Source organism: Manacus candei, unplaced genomic scaffold (assembly GCF_025592945.1).
Source record: "Manacus candei isolate 608988 ecotype Guabito, Panama unplaced genomic scaffold, ASM2559294v1 h1tg000008l, whole genome shotgun sequence".
NCBI lineage: Eukaryota > Metazoa > Chordata > Aves > Passeriformes > Pipridae > Manacus > Manacus candei.
The window spans coordinates 24,386,086-24,403,732 of record NW_026138056.1 but is presented as its reverse complement, the minus strand read 5'-3'; the positions used below and the strand labels follow the sequence as shown (position 1 = coordinate 24,403,732).

The 17,647-nt window shown below is 35.6% G+C and overlaps 1 protein-coding gene and 1 long non-coding RNA gene across 7 annotated transcripts in view; one reads left to right on the top strand and one right to left on the bottom strand.

The window, feature by feature from the left end:
* Positions 1-17,647, top strand: part of LOC127461570 (uncharacterized) — a 364,419-nt gene that overhangs the window by 187,929 nt on the left and 158,843 nt on the right. The gene's annotated exons all lie outside the window — the stretch shown is intronic.
* Positions 1-17,647, bottom strand: part of CUNH8orf34 (chromosome unknown C8orf34 homolog) — a 148,603-nt gene that overhangs the window by 11,217 nt on the left and 119,739 nt on the right. For 2 of the 6 annotated variants that reach the window (XM_051768801.1, XM_051768811.1), the window contains exons 11-13: positions 11,781-11,901; positions 6,146-6,639; positions 862-955 (exon numbers count right to left, since the gene is read on the bottom strand). In XM_051768801.1, coding sequence (XP_051624761.1) covers positions 862-955; positions 6,146-6,639; positions 11,781-11,901 — 709 coding nt within the window. Of the gene's footprint in view, positions 1-96; positions 367-761; positions 956-6,145; positions 6,640-11,780; positions 11,902-17,647 lie in introns of those variants that run through there. The other 4 variants (XM_051768792.1, XM_051768822.1, XM_051768782.1 and 1 more) reach the window with 4 other exon arrangements.

The window sequence follows — 17,647 nt, the reverse complement described above, 5'->3', positions numbered from 1 at the left end:
TTCCATTCTGTGAAGAATTTGTCTTTTTCATATGTTAACTATCATGTTTAAACCAGTTTTAGTTGAATGTATTGAGTTTTCTAAACATGCTGATTAAATCATGTGTTCTTTTCAAGTATATCACCTAAAATATGTTAGGAAACAGTTTGCATATTCACCTTTGCAGATCACAAAACTACTGTGAATTAAAAAAGAATATGTGAAACAGTTAATGTTTTCAGTAAGATTATTTACAAGTACCTTGTAGGCAGAGAGAACTTGCCACAGTTTGAACATATTGCACTTTATAGCCTGTTACTTGTTGTTACTTGTTCTGTCATTTAGGTTGTGATCCTGCTGACCTTCACTTGCATGATCAGGCAAATGCTTAAAGAGTGTAAGATATTAAGGATTACTTGTATGATTAAGAACTTTTCTTTTTTCTATACAGACGAATTAAAAAGAATACAGGTAAAATAGAGATAATGGAGTTACAGGCCTAAGGAGGGAGGCTCTACTTCTCAGAGCAGAGGGGTTTTACATTGTTTCTTTAAGCTGGTGAATATATATTTATTAAACAGAGTATCTATTTCAACTTCATGTTACTTCTGGAACAGCTACTTTAACACATCAGGAGAAATTGTTTCACTTAGCTTAAGTAAACTGTGGTCTGTGATCATTTTGTCATTTTTCGGTGACTATAGGAAAGCTTTGGTAAATCAATCCTATAAAGTTCAGCCCTAAGACAAATGAACAACTGGCACTTTTGAGAAAAATTGCTCTGAGCAGGCACGACATCTCCACAGCATTTGAAGATATGGAAAAGAGAAGTTAAGTCTGAGGGGTTTTTACATACTATCTGATTCTAACAAATATACTTACATTTGTCTTGGTCAGCTTCCACTCCTTCACTTTCTGTGTCACTCAGCAATATCCAAGGTTGATTAGCAAGTTGAAGCTGTAGTAAGAATGCATCCTGCCACAAACAGATTTTAGATAAAATGACAAACAACTATTCTAAATGCAGACTGTAGCAAATATTCTAGCCTCAATTAACTGGAGAGGAGAAAGCCTTTTATTAAAAAAACCCTTGCTATGAAATAAAACCTGAATATAGAGGATATGCAGGCTCCTTAGCAATTATAGCATTTAATTACTATTTGAGGGGTGAAGAAGGGGTTTCTTTAGCTATCTATCTGCTATAGACCCCGATATGACAGATATATACATACTCTCCTTGGAAATGTAGTGACACAGAACAAAACTGGAGATATTCCATCTGTCCCTGCAGTCTTTGGACTGCATAGACACTTCAAACATGATTTGCTTAAGAGAAGTTTTGATTTGTTGAAACTTTCACTGATTCTAATTTAATAAGAACAAGAACCTGAAACTTGATGGTTTTATTGGAGAATAAGTAAACTTAGGAAGGAAAAACAGTATGGAAACCCTTGTCTCCAAGATACCATAAAACATCAAAATACAAATGTTTTACACAGTTAAAAAAGCCAGCTGAATATATGATTTTTAAAATGTTTTAAAATTGTCTCCTTTTTAATATAATGTATATATGTATATATATAAAAATATTTTTCCATGCACACACATACACATATGTATGTGAGCATGTACACATACAGACACACAAAACACTCTGACACATTCCTTTGCACTATTCAAGGGAAGAGATGAGACTGGAATGCACATTTTTATTTGAAAAAGCAGTTCAAACATGCAAGTCTAGTCTCTAAAAGAAAACTTAAAACACTGGCCAGATATCATAAAATTACTGGCCAGATTTTTATAAGTTCTTGAAAAAAATGGGGGGTAATAGCCCTATATTCTCTTACATCAGCTGAGAACCAGAATCTACATACTTAAATAGTACTACAGAATAAATTTTATTCTTAGGCTATCTGATTTAAAAACAGAAACCAGGCTTGTTCAAATCAGTTTGTGGAGACTGAAGACAGTTCAATCAAGATCTAACTCACTGGGAGTAAATTATTAATTCTGTTAGCAATCTGTTAAAAAATTCCACAAAGGCTGCTGCCATGGCCCAACAGTAAGCTCAGGCGGGAGGTCCAGGCCTTACTCATGTATTGTCATTTCAGATGTGCTGTGCTCAAGAAGGTTGCTGACTACAGCACTGAACTTGTTTTGTTTCATGGAACAGGATTCTTGCAGTAGGGGAAGTGGTGCTCACACTCATCTGCATAGTTTTTAATCTTCCAAAAACACAGAGCAAGGACCTGAGCCGGGCAGCAGAACAGAATGAAAGTATCTGACCAAAAAGAGAGTCTTCATCACAAGGTATGATCTATATTCCACTAAGTAGGAGTAAAAATTTTGTGAATCAATGCTATGTTCAAATAAGGTGAAAATTCCTTCTCTTAACAATGACAGACCAATAAAGATTGCTGAATACAATTTTAAGTTATCTGAATAAATAAAATGATTGTAAAATTCCAAGTGTTCAGCAAATGAAATGGCAACCAAGGGAATCAGTAGTATTTTCATCTCAACAGCTATTGATAATATCACAGAATTGTGTCATTTTAATGGAATCCATCCTAAAGAGATAAGCAGGATTCAACATTCCTTTGCCAATTTATACAAAACACCAAAGGATTAAGTATATGCATAAAACTATCTCTGCCAAAGGATTTGGAACTCTGATTTATTAGCTTTATAGAGATAATAAAACTATTTCTCTAGGTAGCATTTGTTTCCTATAATTCAATTCAGCCTTGAACAGAGTTGATAATAAAACACACCTGCTAGAAGTTAGTAATACTGTGTGTGCCAGGAGGCAGAAACTTGTCCACAAAATCTCAGATCATTATAAGTCTTTAAGCACTAAAAAAGCCCAAAACTTTCTTAACAGCTGATATGTTAAGTACTTGCCAAATTATTTAAGATTTGTGCTATAACAAGATTAAACCACCCACGCTGCAGCATGAACTTTACTAAAACTTAAGAACTTTGAACTGTATTAGTAATATTTTTCTATTTTAGACTTGTTATATTACTCTGAAACACATTACAATCTAGAATACATAAGGCATTGAGAGATACGCTAAAATTCCTGACAAACAAACAAATAAATAAACAATTCAAGTTCCTTATGGTAAAACATGTTCTGGGTGTCCAACAATCACTTCCTTTCAACTGACTTATTCTCGTAAATATGCATCAATGTTGTACTGGTTAATTCCATTAACATCACCTAAGAGTAAGGAAGCAGAATTATTTGCAATATCTTATCATAGCTTCTTCTGTAGGATTGGCGATATAACCAAAGTGTATTTACACCTAGTAGAAATACCCAGTTGACACCGTAAGGCTAAGAAGAATAAAAGCAATTTCCCTTCTTTTATTTTACCGGTTTTATACAGGTAGAGGATACAAAACCTACAATGAAAGTCGCAAAATAAATTACAGCATCAGCCTTGAGTTTTATATATTTGTGATCTGTAAAAGTACAAAGACAGAACTCTTCTTTTTCTCTTCTCCCAGGCCACCACTGCCTTTTTAAAATACGTCTGCATGGTCAGAGAGAAGCTGTGACACAAGAAAATGAAATCACATGGTCAAAAATAGGAGAAAACCTCTAACATGGCAAAAAGTGTCACCAGACAGGGATATTTCCTGGGTATGTTCTGTCTAAATGCACTCCTCTAAGTGACCAGGAACTTCAGTGGGCAAAGACAGCTTAAAAGAGCTCACAAAGCTTCTAGCATAACACTCCAAAGAAGAGGTTAGGAGTGGCAGATTGGCCAGACCTCCATCATCTACTTCCTGATATCCAAGGGCCTTTACAACATGGCAGAGGCAGGTCTTCAGTATGAACGTGTCATATTAGCAGTTTTCCATTTGGAAGCAGAGCTAGTCCCAAGTTGAGTTTCCATTATGTCAAAGGTCACTCGTGCATGTCAGGAAAGGATAAATAGGGTTTGAGCTGGCTTACTAGCAGCCAAGGTACTATTGTACCCAGGGAGTAAAGAGAAAGAACAGAATTTGTCACTTCTAGAAGGAATTATAACAGAGGATAAAAACTGACATAGAAATGCTGAGATTTAACATCAGCTTTAAAGTGGGATTGCTGGCTAAAGCTGGACGTGCTATTCTAAATGGAAAACAGGGTAATAATAACGCTCACTTCCTGAAGTTCTTGAGACACATATATACATATATATGAAAAGTATAACAGGACACTTATTATAAGAGCTATAAGCAAATAGAAGTAATAAGACACAGCAAATGAAATGTGACTCTTGGTTCTTATTAGTATAAGTACAGAAAGGCTGTGGAAGAAAGCATTTTTAATTCCCTGCCTTGTTACAGGAAAGATGAGAAGTGATGGACAGACTGAATGTTCCTCAGCAGAGATGCAGTGCTCATTACATACATATATTTTCAGGAGTATATACAAGAATTCTAGTTGGTATCTCATGACTATGTATCACTAAAGAACAAGGTTGCTTAAAAAGAAAGAAAAAGAGGAGTGAAGAATTTAGTGGGAGATAATTAAACCCGTCATGTCTTCTGAACATTTTTAGTTTAAAAGTATTTTTAATTCTCATTTTCTGGTATGTGAGAAAATTCTAACACAGAAACACATCACATACCTCAAAACAGAAGACAGAGGGATTTTTTTTTCTGTCAAAAAATAAACGTGTTACAATTACTTATATTTTTTCCATGGAAAACTTATGGTTTCAAAATATATCAGTTGGCAGTGAAGACACTTTCAACAGAACTGTAGTCACCTTCAGTCATCATGTCTTCATGTCCTTAAGTTAGATATTCAATTCTACGTGAAGAAGTAGCTCGAGTGATGGGATTAGTGCGCTGCCATTCAAACACCAAAATAATGAGGATTTTTTTCACCATCAAATTTAAGTACGATTCCTTCCCCAAATTCTTTAGTTTTGGATTAATCTGTGCCTTATTTCCTTTCTCTCACAACAAATAATGAAGGCCATATAATTAACTGCAGGATTACATTAAGTATCAAACCTCTAACTTTCCTACAAGCATCTCTAAACAACATTATTATGAACAACATTTTAAATTTTCCTTAGAAGTCATTAGACTAATAATACATTGTGTCAAATGTCACATCCAACAGATTATTAAAACAGATAATACTTCACAGAAACAATTATCTAAAGGTATGATATTATTTTCGGACTTTGAAAAAAGGTCTCCAGGCTTTGACAAATGGGTTACAAAGAGGTTGATAATAATGGTGGAATCCAACATATCCCACCATTTAAAAATTACCAATCTAGACATATAGTTCCTTCTCAAGTCAGTATAGAAGGACCAGCATATCCTGAGAAAAGACTCACCTTTGTAAGGCATGTATCTGAGATAGACAGCAGGGCTATTTTTTCACAGGTGCTTTTATTTCCACTGCCTACACACTGAAGTTATCTTTAAGGCAGCTAAGGTTAGCAGAGGAGAATCCTACTCAGAATTTACAAGGTACTTTAATTTTTTGTTCTGTTCTGTATTAAACAAAGATTAATCCTGTAAAAGCAAATAATATAGAATGGAAGTTTTTATACTGTAAATCAGCAGTTAATGCACATAGTACTAGACAATGATTCAAGAATGTTAGACATTTTCTCTTGCAATTCAGTTTGGTGCTATGGAAAAATTTGTCCATTGAGAGATGCCTAACTAATCATTCCAATGGGCCCAAAAAATGAAATAAAAATTAGACCAAGGAAATATCATGCACTGCCAGTGTGGCAGGAAAAAGATACCCTGGAACATAAAGATAAGATAAAGTTGTGTTTAATATTCCAGAGGTATGCAGATAAAGTTGTGTTTAATATTCCAGAGGTACACACCTCTTAGAAACTGTAAGGCTAACAAAACTGGTATGCATCATACAGGCAAAACCCTACACAGCTCATGGTAAATTTGGGGAGCACAAGTGTTTCAGTATGATTTCTCTAATAATACTGACATTCTCTAATCTGTACCTCTCAAAGCTGAGCAGTATTTCCTTGCTAATTTTCTCATCATTATATTTCAAGTTCTTTTCAGCACAGTAGGTTACATTAGGTATACCGATGTTATTTTGAACATAAAATGCAATTTCATATTCATGCTATTAAACATAGCCAAGACATTAAATTGAAAATCTTACTTCTGATAAACTGTTTCTCTGAGTAGTGACAGTTCCAACAACGTCTCCACTCACTTGCACAGAGAGCCCTGAAGCAGCACTGAGGGTCCTCCCGATTTGGCTCTTAGATGTCAAAGATCTGCTTCTTTGTATACTAATGATGCTTTCCCTATTTCCTTGGTTGCTAGGGACAAGAGGCCGTGACAACAAGCTATTTGGAGTCACAGGTCTGCTCCCTGGAGTTGATGGCCTGTTGGTTTTTGCACCAGGTGTGGACGGTCTACTGTTTGCAACACTGGAGACCTGTGTTCTGCTGTTGGTGGGCAGCGGTGGTGATTTGTTTCCTTGGAGCTGAATGTTCTTCCCTGTCGGAGTTGGCACCTGAGGCCTTGGGGTTTGGCCCTGTGAAGCTTGAAGATTGCTTTGATTGTCAGATGTAACTACACTGTGATGCTGGACACCAGGGCTTCTTGAGAGCCTTGCTTCTTCCCATAATGCTAGGTCCTTCTCAATGTCTGTGCACACACACAAACAAAACAGAAAGAAAAGAAACTCACTGTCTATTCCTCTCTAGTTTAAAACCCTTAATGATTTTCTTCAACATAAGTGACAATCTGAAGCCGTGAGGAGAAAACCTATTCATGTTTAAAATAAAAGGCAACAGAATTTACAGTTCACATGTTTTTGGCAAGCATTTCCCTAAAGTTTATTTACTGCAGACACAGCTATCCCGCGGAATTGAAACATTACCACTTCATTGAACGTCAATACAACCTATAAAAATCCCTCTTGTTTCATCAAAGTTATCTCTCTATGCCTTTTGCCAAGATTAGTATCAAATCAAGATGGAACTGTGACATAAACTTGCCATCCTCACCTGAAGTAAAGCGCAATCCAAAACTGGTTCAAGGCAAAACTTTAGCTTCTGGCCTTGCTGTCTACTGCCCAACCAAAACTCTGGGGGAAATAACCCTTGAGCTTTTGCTCATCTGGATCTGTGATCCTGTTTGAACCTGAATTTTGTGTTCTGGCCTACTGTCAATGGCACAGCATGTGATGGTGTCACCAACATCTAGAATCCAAGGAGAAAAGGTGACTGCCATTTGGTGGTCCAATCCCTACCTCTCACACAGCTATAAAAAATGAGATCTTATTTAAAACCACAACAGATCAGGGGTGGTGATGAAAAGTGTTTCCTGAATTAATTTAAATAATATTAATGCTTCTAATGAATTAAATAATATATAGCCACCAAAGTCAGGTAAGGGTGGCATTGCTAACATACTGAAAGTCCTTGCAAGTAGAAATGTAGAGCTTAAGAAACAGTTTAATCAAGTTTATTTTATCTTACACTACTGTTACGAATTTTCACTTTCATTGGCATGTACTCTACTGTATCTTGGTTTTCATAGAAACAGTTGATTATCTTTAGAATAGCAACATCATTTCCCATTAAACTGCACAAGTCACAGTCCCAGAAGCTGTAAATCAGAAGGGCTGTACTGATTTAAACACCTATTAAGGGAGCTCATATAAATTAAGCATTTAATATTTTATTTTGATAACAATGATTTCAGGTTCTCAAAGTCCTAAAAGAAACAGATTCTAAACCACATATTGGAAAATAAGATTTTCTTTCACATGTTTACCAGTAGATATAAAAGGAATGCTGTTTGTTAAATAATTAAAGATATGCTGCCTTAAACATTAACTTATTTTATAATAATACCTTGAAAACAGGAAAATAAGCTATGCCAATTTCATGTTACTAGCCTAATACAACATATTCCACACAATTCAAATGCTATTAATAGAAAAGCTAGTAAAACTGAAATAATTGTGAAATCCTCAGATAAAAGTGTCTCTCAACTTTTAAAAGATAAAATGTTTAGCTGTTAGCAAATTTCAAAACATAGTTATTGTTTCTAGCACACAGTTAAGAATATTTCTAACTGATTCCTTGCTGACCCCTTAAAATTAATTATTTCCATTTTGAAATTATTACATCTTGAAATATCCTTCCATTATGCTCTCAACTTTGGAACTTCATAAAATCATAGAATGATTGGGCTGAAATAAATCTTTAAGGTCATCTAGTTCCGAACCCCCGGTTATGGGCAGGGATGCCTTCCACTAAGTCATATTGCTCAGGGCCCCATCACACCTGGCCTTGAACACTGTCAGGGACAGGACATCCACAAATCTAAATCTCTGCTCTTTTAGTTTAAAACCTTTCCTCCTTGTCCTACCACTACATGCACTCATAAAAAGTCCCTCTGCAGCAATCTTTGGTACTGGAAGGCTGCTCTCGGGTCTACCCAGATCCTTCTCTTCTGAACAGCTCCAACTGTCTCAGCCTGTCTTTGCAGGCGAGATGCTCCAACCTTCTGATCATCTTCGTGGCCCTTCTCTGGACCCACTCAAACAGGTCCCCATTCTTCTTATGTTGGGGGCCCCCGAGTTCAACGCAACACTCCAGGTAGGGCCTCACAAAGGTGGAGTAGAGGCGGAGAATCACCTCCCTTGACCTGCTGGCCACTCCTATTTTGGTGCAGAACTTGTAACATGCCTGTCAAAAATTCAGGGGCAAATAAATGATATTGCAGACTACTTGATTTAAACCAAATGAAGAATATGTTCTTTTAAAGATTCAGCTTAGCTTATTTCTTTGCAAAATTACAGACCTCTAACTTCCCTGTGGTGATTCAGGGAAGAGATTACCTGAATATTGAATGATCTAATAAGAGTTAAATAAACATAATATTCTAGCTCACGTTTCCTTAATTTCATGTAGCAATCAAGCCTGCAGATAAACCAATTATTCTAATCATTTCTCTATATATAATTAACATGTTTCTATAGCATAATTATTCAGTTTTATTTACACATCCTCTGTTTGATTTTGCTTTAATATAAGCCTTTCAACCAGAAAGAAAAAAAAAATCACACATCCCCAGCTTTATGGTATTATCAGATCCATATTAAATAACAGAATTGAATTATAACTTAGAATTTTTTTAAATCCTTGTTGATATCATTTAAAGGGAAATAAAATACAGGCAACAGAGCAACACAAAGTCATTTTGTTTTCATTAAAAATATGGCAGAATAAGGAAATCATTCATATCCACTTGAAAACTGTTTATTATTTAACAGTTCTTCTTGTGATAAAATATATTCCAGAAGTATCCAAAGACCACAGAATCAGTGTAACAAACCAAATTGGTAAGATACTGGAATCAACTACCAAAAAAAATATTCTCCACTTGCATGTGATATAAAGTAGCCACAGTAACATAAGAGACTGGATCTTAGACAAAAAAGTTAAGAGCCATATGCAGAGAAGGAAAAGAAAACTGATTGCTTCAACATCTGATTCTGTAAAAATGCTGTTTTCAAATATCAAGGTACTGAGGCAGTTGCTGGCAATCAGTATTAGTCCCTAATTTAGGCACAGGCACCAAAGTATGCCTTATGTTAGGAGTGAGTTTTATCCAGCACATAGTCCATAAGGGAAAAACAGGCCCCTTAAGAAGGTATATCTGAGACGGGACCATATTTCATCATTATGCAGGTAATACAAGTCATAACTCAGGCACTGAAATGACTGTCTAGATAAGCAATCATTTCATAGAATTAATGGGTTCCAGTGCGCTTGGTAAGAGAAGTGAAACAAGGAGACTTGCTGATATCACAGACATATGAACTCTTGCAAATGTGTAAGACAAATAAGGCTAAGCAAAACTGCAGTATTATTATCTGAGGTATTCCAAACTGATTCTTCATGGAAATCATGTTATGCTCGTGTGTGAGGGGAATAATTTTCTCAAGCAGCACTGGTGTTATAATAGACATGAATTATTAGGAATACAATAGCCCAGTGTCTAATAATTGGGCTATTTTCAAGTGAAGTTCTCAGCCAGACAAAAATTACTGAATGGTAGAATAACTGATCCTCATGTTACAGCATTACTGAAATAACAGGCCCAAAATCAAATAACAGGAATAGCACTGATGTGAGAGAGAAGACCTTGTAGGTCACACAACAGCAGACTGAAACTCAGAGCCTTCGTGAATGTAGCAAGTTATTTTACAATCAATTAAGTATTTAAAATTCCATATTTTATTGAATATTGTAGTTATTACTGTCAGCTTTGCCAAGGGATATCTAAAGGAACTCCATGTTTCACAGCATACTGCATACAAGAATAGTTTGTATGACCATGGAAGTGAGACCAGTTAGGATGTAAACTGAAGTAGGGAGATCTTTACCTGACCCCTTCCGGAGTGATAACTACAGCAACATAAGGGAAGACAAGTGCTACCTCAGTAGCAGAGGCCCCTGGAATATTCAGGTCCCTGCTACGATACAGAAACCTGATGACCACAGATTGGTTTGCTGGTCTCCTGGTTCCCACTAGATGTTCCTGACAGTTTCAGCTTAGAGAGATGACTCATGGATTTTTCAGTCTAGTTTGGCAGTGGCTGCAGCTCTAATAGCTGTAGGCTTTTTGAACCTGCCAAAAAAATCTGAATGACAGCATCTCTGCTGTCAGACACAAAAACCACCTAAAAAAGCTTCATTTTTATATATCATTATTTTTAGTTCTTGCCCCATTATGAGCCAAACCTTTTTCTAAAGAGCTTCCCTCACTGTGCTTACAGCTTTGTCTTATGCCTTGACTTCAGCTGTAACAGCCCCTAGGCAGAAGAAGTACAAGAGCTGTATCTCTTTCAAAAGAAGATACAGTTCCTAAGCCTTTCACACAGTGTTATTGGCAAGATACATATACAAAGTCTTTCAGAAAATCACACTGAAAGTGTAAAGTTCTCTGCCTCACTCTCTGAATGTCTTGAAAGAGGGATCAGATAGATTTCATTTCTACCTTCATTTTACATATACATTCTTTATATACCAGTTCAGCATTACTTTCACCATATGACAAATAGCATGCATTATATAGGACTATCATGCTATAGGTCTATGTAATACATTATAATGAAAGCTGAAGATAGAAAATATTGATTACAAAGAGGAATAAATTGCAAGTTACCTTTTAGGATATCCCTCATTAACCTTTATAAAGCTCTAAAACATATTTTTTGCTGAAAAAAACACACTTTTTTGTTTGACTTTTCAGAAATGGTTACCCCCTCAAAGATGTTGCAGATGTTCCACAGCACACAAATTAACAGACTTCACTCAACCAGAAGTCTCATGAACAAGGTGAGTTTTTCCTGCAAAGCAATCTATTCTCAAGCAAAATGTTCACTGCAGCCTGTTTTTAAAGACTGTTTAACATAAGATAAAGCATTGGCACCTCCTTACTGCAGAAGTCTTAGTGAAACATGAAAACAAAAGAAAAGGAGCATTATTGTGCTGTGGTCTGACAGTGTATTTAACTGTTTATTTAATTTAACACAGTTTAATTACTGTTTAAGTACTGTACTTACTGTAACTACAGTGAAGTTCATTACACCTACAAATAAAACAATAATTTTGTTGTTTTTATTCAATGAAAAAAGGGAAGTTTAACTTTTCATCTGTTTTCATCAGCATGTGAGATAGATAATTTTTTCCTCCATCTAAAATCTTGGCAGAGAGAGCTCAGTAAGTGCTGTTAGGCATTTTATGATCCCTTGCTACCATACATACCAGCTAGGTGTTTTTCCATGGTCTGAAGTTCTTTTGCTGCTAAGGAGTCTTTTAGGAGTTTCTGTCTTGGGGAACCTCCAGGTCTGACACCCACAGTGTCCAAGGTCCAAACTGTCTGAGACTTACATAGATAAAACAATAAAAAGAGTGGTGTTCTCATTTAGAATCATGAATCTGATCCTTTTTATGTAGAATATAAATATAAAATTTTATGTAAAACACTACAAAATATCATGTCTTACCTTAAATGAAATAAGTAGCAGGCATTAGATAAAAGCAGCAGGTCTAAAGAAACTCAGATATACACCTTCACACAAGCTCTTCCTCCATGTTTGGACATTGGAACAGAACAAATTCCTCAATGATTTACCTTCTGAGCAGTTCCAGTTAGTTAGTGGGGGTTGCATTTACTTTAAATCACCAGAACATTTGGCACAGTATCTCTGCAAAGCAGCACTTCTGCCAGTACTGTTTTATCACTGCAAGAAGTATTCCTTTCAGGAAAGGCAACTAAATCATCAGGGCAACACAGCAATTTGAAAGGGTTGCCAGCAAACACACCATCTCCTCAGTCTCTTCATTACTGAACGCCACAGCAGAAACAACTCTGGGCCCTGTTCATCACCTTCAAACTTTCAAGGTGAGGCAGTGTCTCTCTGCACCAGAAATATGTTGAAACAAAGCCCTTGGGTTATATTTGTCAACTTTTAAGGTCAACTATGTGTCTACTTCTTATGTGGCTTTCTTTATATATCATCATAATTTCTTCACATACCATACATTCATTAATGCTTTGTTTCTTCCTTAGTCCCTTAGCCAAATTACTGCTAAGATAAAAAATTCCAAACAATAAGGCCAAAGATAATCCCTCTCATCATTGATTTCCTGAACTTCTGGAAAATACCTTAACTTACTGGGAATGCCACAATGGAACAGAAATGCAATTAAGTAGGTCACCACCTCAGAAGAGAAAATGCTTCTTCATTTTTAAAGACTGTCTGAATTGTATAATCACAATGAAATGAGGAAAAAGAGGTAAATCCAGTTAATTAGTTCCTGCCAAGTTGTAAGTATATCTACAGTGTTTTTATTGTACTTTTCATTCTACATAGTTTTTCTAATCATGTGAAAATTTTATGAGTAACTTCAGGAGGTAAAACCGGAAAGAAGACAACTGTGCTTAGCTTTTATGCACAACCTACCATTTCTTTGCTGAATAGCTTGAATATCTTTATATAGACATATTCGACAGAGATCCCTCCAAATACAAAAAGAACCCCTCTTTATTGAAGAAGTTGTTTGCAAATGTCCCTTCCACTCTGGCCAAGCAGCTGGCAAGTACAGACACTCTGCATGCAGTGGAAGTTTTTGTGCAATATTTCGTTTGAAGATTCTGCACACAACATGTACTTTCTGTACAGAGTTTACCAAATGTTTAATCTTTCAGCTTCCATAGTCTGTTCAAGGACATAAGATGAGCTAGTCAACACAGGGTTTTGACACTGTAAAAATAATAAGCCTTCTCAGAGCTCTGCTGCAATATCAGCTGCCACGTCTAATCCCCACCTTCCACATTAGGGCCTGTTCTATTTGAAATACCATGTAATTGAAATTACAAGCTTTTTGCTTCCCATGGCAGTCAGCCAGCACATTTTACACTGAACCTTGTACTAAAAAAATGGTAGTTTGAGTTAACCTACACACCATTTTTCTGTTTACAGGCAAGTGGGAAGCAGGAAATACGTGGACACCTGGGAATCACATTTGTTTAAGTTTCTGAAATGCAATCAGAATAATTTTTTTCTAAATTTCCATTCTGACTTACTGTTATTTGGAATAATATTTCTGAATTTGTCATGACCAAGAACCCCAAATTTTAGACAGGTAAAAACAAGGCACTCAATTATTTATTTTATATATATGTATTTTTCTAAAGTTCAAAATATTCTTTCAGTTTAAAATTACATTTTAGGGGATTAAATAGTTCCTAATAAGAGTATTTTCACTCAAGAAGAAAACTGCCCTACTGTCTGCCTGTGTTAGATCTCCTCCAAAGCACTAAGCACATGCTGCGTGCCAGTGGGGCTGATGAACTTATGAGAAGCAGAGGCTTTTCTGGGAGCAGTCCTTACCCTTGGGGCTCAGATAGAGGAATGTGGTAGCCCTGCCAGGCATCACAGGGGTCACGCAGGCACCCAGGAGGGCTCATGTTGTGCAATACATAACTGAATATCAGCAAAAAGAATATCAGCAGATAAGAAAGGATAATTTCTTTAAGTACTTCAGGTGCCTTCCAAAGAAAAAGATAATTTTAAAAGTAAAAAATAATTTTTCCTTTTTTTTTCTTCTTTTTTTGCAACTGTATGTACAAAATGACATGTATATTTTATGGATTTTGTTTTACACAGTGGAGGTCTCAACCAAAGAGGTTCAAGGTATGTCATTCAAACTGCTTGCTTAACTACTTGCAGGAGTTATAATTTATTTCCCAAGAACCGTGATATTACGTTCTTCAAACAATCTTGTATTGTTAATTTATCTAATAGTGGTTAAACTTAAACATTTGCACAGGGTTTTTTGACTATCTGTTGGAAGAGCTGCAGTAATCTAATATTATCTGTTATTATTTTTGCCAAAGACTTAAAATTTGAAGTTAAAATTTAAAATTTCAACTGTAGGTGCCTGAATTTCCACATGCATACAAAATTCCACTTGGATTTGAAAACTTTTGTATCAGAACACACTAGTTTTGTGTGCATAATATACCAGTATGACCTTCATAATTCATACTACCTCACAGGTGAACTGTTGCTCTTCCTGATGTGGCAGTGCAACCTTAAAATAATTCTTTTAATGACTAACCTGCTAAGTGCTAAATAGTGACCCCAATCCAAGAAATAATGTATAGATTTAGTTAATTACTGAAGTTTGGGTAATTTAGAGCTGTTGATTATACTCAAACTTGTACAAGTGATCAAGTTACTTCTTAGTATTTTTCTAACGGGAAATAGTGGAAAAAGCTATGAAAATTTCTAACAAATAGAATTTATATGATGCATCATCATAGTATTCAACATATACTGATAGTAAGAATAAAAGCTTAATTTTTTTCTGGTGCATGATGCCTCAAGTCATTTCACAAACTGAATTACCATTAAGGAATTTATGCATTTGTCACAGAAAATCCATGTCTGTATTCCCTCAATAAAAGCAAATGAAGTTTCAAAGCAGTAATGAAAACAGGAGAAAATTTATTTAAAACAAAACACTTTTATAAAACACCTTATTACAGTATTTTTCTCCCAGTAATAAAGAGCAAAAACCCAAGGCAAATTCATGCAGATATGCTTTTTGCAGTTGGACAACTTTTTTTCTTCCAGTTTCTGTTACATTTAGATTGGTTTGCCTTACATGGATAATTTGCAGAGAAAAATATACCTTTTTATGTGCACATGCAAACCAAGATGACTGAATGCAAAGATTCACATAAAACCCCTCAACAACTAAGCATGAGTCCTGTTAGATCCAGGTGGTAAAGGAAGCAACTCAGAGGGAAGGCAAAGGCTACTCAATGTGATCTGCTCAGTGCATGTGCCTTTTTCCTTTCTGTTAGTCACTGTAAAGTTAGTAAAGTTAGTAACTTCCCCTTGCTTTTCCATTTCTGCTGGAATTCTAGCCCACCTAAATTTTTCCTAGTATCACTTTGGTGTTTTCTTAAAGCTTGCTAGCCAAAGATTTATTAAACTCATTTGAAGAAACATAAAGTAAAATAGGACTCTGAGTTCACCACACTGAAAAAATCTGAAGAAAAAGCTTTTGCATTTTCCTAGCACTTTTCATTACATTAAACATTTGTGAGAAAATGACCCAGAAGTAAACTAGGATCTCTAAGGATGTTTTGAATGCTTCCTTCCCCTTTGAATTCTTGCAAAACACTTGGGAAAAGTGCTCATTCTTGTAAATACTTCAACCAGCTTTTTGCTAGCTTTACTCATTAATTTAGAATGTCTTGTTTGGGATTGGGCAGCACTGAAAATCTGATTTCTCCATTTTTCAAACATTAACTCTTTTCATGAAAAATAAAACATAGCAAAAGATTCTATGTTTAAAGAAAAAGGTCTAACTACAAAAACTCCCCAATTTTTCAGAAATAGAACAGTAAACAAAGAAAACGCTACAAAGAAAATAATAATATAACCACAGTGTAAATTACATGAACAATGTTATAGACATAGATGTTGCCTATCTCTTCTGAGATAGTTTTAGTATCTAGATTGTTTTAGTATCCACATCAAAGATCTTACATGTGGATTCATACATGGAACATAAAGAAAAGAACCCACACAGTTCTTTTCTGAAGATCCTTATGTACAATTCTTTCTACAATTTTTCTAAAAGTACTTATCATATGAAGGCCAATGTACCTTTGAGAAAAATTTTTCAAACACACATTAGTGGAGAAAACTTATTATAATGATCCATTTAACTAGCAACAGATTAAATTACCCTATTGGAATGCAGTACCAATGTTAAACATTGCACACCTTAAAACACATCAGTGGTTTTTACATGTAATATGCACATTTGAGTGAATGCCATGAACCAATTTGTCCAATTTATGAGAAATGTCTGATCAACACCTTATTCTATTTTTCTCTCATCTTGTATCTCATATAATATCTGAAAATCATTCAAGTCATCAGAATGTATTTTGGTATAAATTCTGAAGTAATTTTACAGGCATATTTCTTACTGCTTTGGAGGATTTATGGAAATCCATTGCAAGAATGCATTTATCTTCACAGCCTTCCTATGAGGAACCTCAATTTTATCTCTCTATTTTATATATCAAGATTGTCAAAGAATAAGTCTCACTGAAAGTTATTAGGGGACCGTGGAACAGATCTCTCCATCAGAGCCCTAAAAGGCAACAAGAACAGTTGTATCCTTTGATTCATTTTGAGGAGATAAGTTACAGACAATCATAGTGCTGGATACCTGAATCTTATGTAAAGAGAAAAGTACACAATCAGCTAGTTACACACTACTTAAACAAGAACTTTAAGACACAATACACAAAAAAATCCAACCCCAAAAAACCCCATAGCATATGAACTAACCATAACTGGCTCCTTAGAAACTTAGGCAAAGTAGTTTCCCAAGAAATCGTGGAAGCGAAGTGAGTTGCCTTTGCCCCACAGAGAGGATGGGTGGACAGAGCAATAGCTACAACTGCTCTTGCCTTCTCTTTGCACCACTGGCCATAGCAGCAATAGCCAATGTGGCTTTCAGGGATACAGCCCAGAACCTTACTGTCTCTGGCAGTCTACTCTTCCAGGCAATCTTAACTAAGCCTGGAACTAGCAGAGCATTAAATGACACAGGTACATATTGTTCGTTTGTTCCTAAGCATGCGCACACAGAGAATATATTTAAAACTATTCAGCTGAAGGTTGTACATTTCTGTAACAAGATTTTGCTACTAAACATAATGATCTTTTGTTTTCAATGTATTTTTATTTTTCTATGTAATTCAATTAATTTGTTGCTCTTTCCCTATGCTACACGTTTGCAGAACTGATAAATCAAATTTGGTAGCTGCAGGTCCAAATCAACAAGGAACGTGGGTTCAGAAACTGATGCAAAATTTACTATACCCCTCTGTTCACTGGTGTGAAGCAGGAGGCTCAAGAAAGAAACTCCAAGCAATGGCAAGTAAAGTTCTGTTATTTACTCCTTTTGCCCAATATCTGCAAATGCTGTGTGAGATTCTTGCACTCCAAGTTCTCAGAGCTTTAGGAACTGATCTAGAACTCCAGATCTGTCAACTGCTTTGATAACTCTCATTGGAAATACTTTATGTTCAA